Genomic DNA, 7,497 nt, shown 5'->3' on the forward strand with positions numbered 1-7,497 from the left:
TCGATTATATATATCTAATAAGAACTGGAGGATATCAAGCTTATAAAGGTATACAAAGGTTAGTTTAAAAGAAATAGAGTTAAAAGAAGAATAATACCTTCTATTTTTATCTCACTAATAAAAGAACCTTTTGCTATACTAAAAACAACTCAAGAGGGGATAACTCTTGCCCCTTATAAAAAGAAAGGATAGCAAATTGGATTTCAAGTTTGAAAGAGGATTGGATATTGGAATACTTTAATAGAATTAGAGATAAAGAAAAAAGGAAGAGGGAAAGGTCCCAGTGAATGAAGATATTATATCTTTATTTGCATTCCGAATAGAGATCGGGCAGAGCACCCCAATATTTGTTTTTACTCCCCCAAAATTAATCATATTTACTGTAAATATTCACTAGCATTGCTAAGCTTTTAGAGTCTAGCCGTCTTATATAGTCATGGACTGGAGCGGGACGTTAAACTAAATCAATCAATCAATCAATCAATCAAACCAAAACACTGATAAACCACGTTAAACTTATTAAGATAAAATAACTTTGATGGACTAATTACTAATTGCTTTTCAAGCTTTTTCGAGAATCTCCATTTTGTAAGGAGGGGGAGGTCTACAAAGTTTCCTTCACCAAGGTTATACCGACTGAATGCGCTAGCTACATCGTTTTGTTCTCCAAGATGATACCGAATTCGAAAAATGTACTGGGTTAAAAATTCGGTATAGTAGCAATGAATCTGTGATTCTCATAAGTTTAGTAAGAGCTTGATAGTCTAAGTAGATCAGAACAAGGTTTTGGTGCAGCTAAGAAAATCTTGATAGCGGTTAAAAGCGTAGACAATGGCGTACAGTTCTTTTTCATTTGTAGGATAGTTGAGTTGCTTGTTTGTAAAGGTGTGTGAGAATATGAGCATAGATCGGAATCTTTCATTTTTGTTAAATTTTAATATAACACTAGCATATTTGATCTCTGAAGCATCAATTTTGAGTATAACTTTTAAATCTTAATGGAAACCTGTCAGGAGTATGTTGATCTGTATAGCAGTCTATATTGTATAAAAACTGGATTGATACAAATCCATCTAATTAAATGGGGCTCTTTTCTCGGTCAGCTTGTATAATGGCTTTATGAGATCGGAAAAGTATAAAACGAATTTGTTATAGAAATTGTCAAGTTCATTAGATGATGTTGTGTCTTTTACTGAGAAGGAAAACATCCAGTAACAAATAGCCTGTATTTTGTCATCAGTTATTATTACACTCTTATCGATTATGGCGGTAAAACCAAGAATGTCTATGATTGTTATTTTCCAAACAAATTTGCTAGGTTTGAGGTACAAGTAAGCTTTTTCAAGTACTTCAAGTACTTCTATAATATTTGATTTTTCTTTTATCTCTTTATATTATTATTCTTTGTATATAATGAGAGCTGTTCTATACTAGGATATGCCCAAACTACGCGAAATCGCGCGAACACCAACTTGCTCCGACACCCCGAGGATGAGCTCTCCACCCCGAACAACCTAAGACCCGCACCGACCAGTCATACGCGCTTCAAACGCACTCCCGATCGACAGCGATCAATCTGATTATTTGCCGACATCCGGATGATATACGAAACAAGATCCTCTAAAAGAGAATCACAAACCCTTAAACAAAACAGTTACAGGATTATTACGAGTAATACTGAGCGGAGGAATACCAGAGGCAATAAGCCCCTGATTAGCTAACATTATATTACTATAAGCAGCAGGAATATTAGCGATCTGTAGGCCCGCTTTTTAGTACATTTAGAATACTCTTCGGGAGGTTAGACATTAAACGTTAATCACTATAAATAAATAAATAAATATAATGAGAGCTAAAACAATTGTAGATAGAGATGAATTTAAAAAGAAGTAGCAACAATATTAAATGAAATCGCAATAACGGGTTCTGAAATTAAGGGCTGAGAGAGTTCTACTATGAGTTTTAAAAGTTCAGTTCCATACCAGTATAGTTTTTGCGGAACCACTGTATTCCGAGAGCTAAGGGTAACTTGAGGTTTAGCAAAACTACTAAACAGGGAGAATTCCAGTGTAAATGCCTATTCTAATTAGCATATCACATCCATACGAGATAGTAGTGCGAGGATTCACGTCGCCAGTAATGAAAGATACTGGGGTGTTAAAAGGTAATTTCACCACCCGTAACCCTCGGCTATATACAAATCTGGAATCTATATTACTAAATTCACCAGTATCTAAAAACAAAACAAAAGAAACCAGCTTCCCATTCTTTCTCTGGAAAAAAATGGTGGTAAGCCTTATCCGTACATACTCTGGGATAGCGAAGCCTACAGGGCTTATCATTTTACTAAGGAAGAGCGTCATGTCTTTCCCCGAAAAGTAGTTGTGGTAGGTTACCACGGATAGAGAATGGTATTGCTGCCCATATAGCAGCAACGGCCAGGGTACCTTGTGATGCTACGGACATTCTTTCTGCAGCACCAAGTGATATAGTAAGGGTCTTCGATTGTCGTGAGACTCAGGATAAAGTTTCGCCAAACGACCTAGTAAACTCTGGAATCGTACAACCGGTTAGAGAGGCAATTTGTTGACAGAGTGCCTCAAATTGATCTTTGAAGGCTTGGGTTAAGGTAGTTGGTATTATGTTATGAGGTAATGTGTCGGATGGGGAAAATATTTCGACGAACGGGATAAATCTTTTCTCGAAATCGATTCTAGATAATTGGCCTGGACGAGGAGTTATTTGGTGTTTTGATGACTGGCCTGTTAATGAGTTCAGTCAAGATGAGTCTTTTGTGAAACTATTAGGGTTCCACAAAAACGATCTAGTGTAAGCACGAGGCGACGAAAGAGTATTTGGTGCTGAGTACACCCGATGAGGTTTTCCGTAACGATTCGGAAGGTTTTCCGGCGAGATCTGTGGATGACTTGCAACAGGAATTCATCTTTTGATATCGGTCTGTCCATAGTGTTATTGATAAATTGTTTAATGATATAATTATCAAATTCCATATCTGTAGGGTTTTCCTTTTCTGGGAGTGCTGTCTTGTTAGTCAAGAGTAGGTAATTATGAACTATCTGATCACATTGGATAAGAGACAAGTCACTGTCCTTAGTACGACACATAAACTGCTCATTTAACCAGCCAATCGCGTAAATCACGCACTTGACTTGTTTTTATTCCAGGACAACCTGAACTGTAATAATGATGTGTTTACATTACAATATTCAATATGGCCATGACTTTACATTTGATTGCAAGCCATCTTTGAGGTTACACTTAGTTTCAGAAGGGAGGAAGTATCTAAGAAGAAAAGATAGAATAAATGAGTAAATTGATATAAAGTTTGAAATTAGGAAATTGAGAATTGAATAAGTATGCTATTGCAGAGTACTTATAAAATAACAAGGCTTTAAGCTTGTTAAATTTTTAATGGTTTGAGGATAAGCTGTCAGGGCGAGTGGAATGGCCACAATATTTAGTTACTTATAAATGTCACATGACTATCTCACGTGATTATAAACCATAGCTAGCAATAGCAAGCCACAAATATGGGACTGTCTCACGTGATTTGTAATGATGGGAAATCGATCACGCTGTTGTACGAAGAGCGGGGTAGACGGTAGTTCATATAGTTAGGAACCTTTCTTCATATAAAAAGAACTGACGGAAAAATAAGAACCATTTTGACCTAGTATGTGAGTATATTGAAAAAATTCTTCGAAGTCATTCCTACATTTTATCTTCAACATTTCTCGTACATAACGCTCAGCACTATCAAATGGAACTAAAACAATGTCAGTCTTTTCAAACATCCGAGACGACTAGGTTTCATCCATTACTATACCATATAAGTGATGATAGTCATGAGGATTCCAAGGGATCAAGTTCGCAGATTAAACAACAAGTCGATGCTTTCTTGAGTGCCCCCATATTCAGCGCAGCTGCCTATGATCTCGTCATTAGGTCTGCGAGCGCATCTTTAACCACAATTCCAGACATAACACCTCAATATGGATTACTCGGGATAGAAGTGGGAGAAGAAGGTTGCAGTGTAGAAGCTGGGCTCCGACTGCTTCTTGCCAACCTGAATATGCCTTGGTCCGCATTCATCTGCGGTTCACAAGGTGCTGGCAAGAGCCATACATTGTCTTGTTTGTTGGAATCATCCTTGCTAAAGGACAACTCAGCAGGCGAGCTTCCAAGTCCCTTGGCTGGTTTAGTCATGCATTACGATGCTTTCACGAGCAGTAATACAAGTCAACTATGCGAAGCCGTTTATCTGTGTTCATCCGGAATTCCTGTCACAATCATGGTATCACCATCGAATATATGGTCGATGAAAAGACTCTATGGGGAACTTTCATTACATAACAATGGTGGACTTCCCCCGCGTGTCGTCCCGCTCTATCTCAATGAAGACCAATTGGATAGTTCCAGAATTCTTAAACTCATGGCTTTCGATCCAGATTCCGACAACGTACCTCTGTATATGGGAGCTGTCATGAGTATTATTCGAGAGATAGCTATGTCTGGTGTTAAGTTCACATACACGCTTTTTCGGCAACGACTCGCAGATGTACGCTGGACTGCAGGGCAGGAGACACCTCTTAATATGCGACTTCAAATGCTCGACACTTTTCTAGCGCCATCTACGAAGACGAAGATCATGAAACCAGCCGCAGCTGAAGAAAATATATGGTCTTTTCAGCCGGGATCACTGACGATTATTGATCTGAGTGATCCTTTCATGAGTACCGGTGATGCATGCTGCTTATTCTCCATTTGCCTCTCCATTTTCCTTGAGAACAGGGGCGAATGCGGACAGGTTGTCGTATTGGATGAAGCACACAAAGTAAGTGTAGCAACGTATCCATAGATACTAAGGATACTTCGGGTGACGACATTAATATTGCAAAATTAGTTTCTACTTCAGTCGGGCGACGCTAAAGTACTTACAAATGAACTCAAGTCAGTCATTCGACAGCAGCGGCATACCGGAACTCGCGTTCTCATTGCAACACAAGAGCCGACTCTGTCACCTGACTTGATCGATTTGGCAAATGTGACGTTTGTTCACCGTTTTCAATCTCCTGCTTGGTATAGCACTCTCAAAAAACATTTAGCAGGAGCAGATCGCGATGACCTGTTCCATGAAATCGTCGCACTGCGAACAGGAGAGGCATTCTTATTTTGTCCCACGGCTCGGGTTGTGGTGGACGGAAATATAACAAAGTGCAAGCAATTAGATAATCTCGGGGAAAAACGTCTGCGCATCAGAATGCGGAAGCGCATTACCACCGATGGCGGCAAGAGTATCATGGCGAATGAACAGAAAAAGATCAACTCTATGAGTATGGAAACCGTTCGCATGCATGTTGTCACAGGCAAAAGTTCGCACGAATATTCGGACAAGAAAGCGAGATCTAATATCCCCAACCCGTCTACTGAAATCTCCAGCTCGAAACTCATTACACCTTCAAAAATCTCCAATGGTCAGAAGATTGAAACCAACACCGGGCAGGATAAGGGTAAGAGAGCTACAGCAGCCCCTACGACTGTTACGTCTTCCAATAATCAAGTTGGGAAACATGATAAAATTGACCCTAATACCACGGTGAAAAGTAATGCTAGTCAAAGCAATATGCAGCCTAGTGGCAAAAAGTCCGATCACGAATGTACGTACGCTTCTTCCCAAGAATGACACCACTTGTGGTAGTAACCTTTCAATCACATCAGTGAACAGCCACGAACTCATCCAAACTAAGGCTCAGCTTAATTCTTCCATTGAACAACACGTTTCAGTCGCGGCCACCGATACAACACTCTTAACAACAAGTGAAATGTCAAAGACTGAGAAAAAAAAACTCTTTCGAATTTATCGACAGACTATTGAACTTTCACCTAAGTTTATAAGCATAGAACAAATGAGAGAAATTTTTTTTCAACGTTTTGAAGTAAGCCACCTTTCCTGTTATCAATTAAGTTTCTAACTGTATGTATGCAGGCAGCCTTGGTGAGAAAGAGAGCAAAGTGAGAAGAATACTCTGGTTATTATACTGGTATCTAGCAATGGATTTTTTGATTTCGTGGAGGCTATATTACAAATTAGATATATACGGCTCGATTGATGACTAGAAACAATCTAGTGCTTCAAATTCAATATATTTAGAGCTATATCCAATTGAAATCTAATTTCAAGTATTGTAGATAAAATGGAGGCAATCATATCACAAATATGAATAAAAATAGCATTGAGATCTTACAAAAAGTATATGGTTACTGACATATAGATATCACTAGAGGGCTAGTCATATGAATCACTAATATCTAATTAACCGATCGAATTCGAGGAAGGAATACAGAAGCCTATATAAACAAGATACATCTCCTCATATTATAAGCTTTATACTCAGGATAAATTATAGCTTCATAATTAATATCTACTTGACAGTAATAAATCCCACTCAGACGTCTAGATGAATTTTCGAATAGTGATAAAATAATAGTATAGCTCATGATACAAGCTGTATATATATATCCTATTTGGAAAGTATATTTCTAAATGTTACGGGAGCTGCCTCTAGGGTCACGTGGAATTATCTAGAGATCTCTCGAGGTGGTTTAAACTAGACTTCAAGTAGGAATTTGATAAGGTTGTAACTGGTTACAATTCTCGTAACTATAGTATAAAACTGATGATTGTTCTTGAGAACGAAGCTCTACATTGTGATAAAACCCATTCCCTTATATAGACCTTCATTCTCTGTTGTTCCATCGTTCCCATCACATCCCACCAGGTGGGAGCAGTGGGAACCGGTGGGAGTCTCTGACCCCGAGACTTTAAAGTCACGTGTTACAGTGATCCTTGTTACCGTCGTAACAACCAGCTGTTCGATCCTTTCAATTGGTGCTAGGAAATTGTTTGTGCTTTCGAATACTCTCTCATTTCAAGCTTTTGAAGCATGGGAACATGCTATTTGTGTTATACAACCCTTATGCAATGTGAGCAAGCAGGAGTTTTGCGGGTTAGCCGTATTTTTAGTCACGTGATTCGAAATTGGTCGGACACAGGCTATCCGCCTCCTGTCCAGTCGGCCATTCAAGAAACTGATGTGATCCAGTCAGGATCTTGTCCGCAAGACGCAACAATGCAATCACCCCTAACGCCAGTATCAGCAGAGGCTCTTAAGTCGTTATTTAGTGTAATCAGATAGGATACTCATACACTTACTGGGATCTGTACAGATCGCCTGCAGAAGCATATACAGAAGATCACCAGCATTGTCCAAGTATCCTTTGCCGAAAATTACATATCTATAGACAACCAATGCCCAGCATTTCGGAAATCATACAAAAATAGAGATTCTCTATATAATAAGCCAACTTAACTAATCTGATTCGCTATTTAGAATCTATAAATAAGAAAAGAAGAAAAAAGATAAGCTATTATTTAGATATTTGTATAGCGAATATTTAAAAAGAATATTTAATAAT

At 38.5% G+C, this 7,497-nt stretch overlaps 1 protein-coding gene across 1 annotated transcript; it reads left to right on the forward strand.

Moving 5' to 3' along the window:
* Positions 1–3,781: 3,781 nt before the first annotated feature.
* On the forward strand, positions 3,782–6,037 carry EAF02_005259 (uncharacterized protein; the record flags this gene model as incomplete). The annotated part of the gene is made up of 4 exons (XM_038901307.1): positions 3,782–4,855; positions 4,925–5,678; positions 5,740–5,957; positions 6,008–6,037. 4 exons carry the CDS (start codon positions 3,782–3,784, stop codon positions 6,035–6,037), a joined length of 2,076 nt encoding a protein of 691 aa, XP_038758647.1.
* Positions 6,038–7,497: the final 1,460 nt, after the last annotated feature.

Source organism: Botrytis sinoallii (genome assembly GCF_014898435.1).
Source record: "Botrytis sinoallii strain Bc 23 chromosome Unknown BSIN_008, whole genome shotgun sequence".
Classification (NCBI taxonomy): domain Eukaryota; kingdom Fungi; phylum Ascomycota; class Leotiomycetes; order Helotiales; family Sclerotiniaceae; genus Botrytis; species Botrytis sinoallii.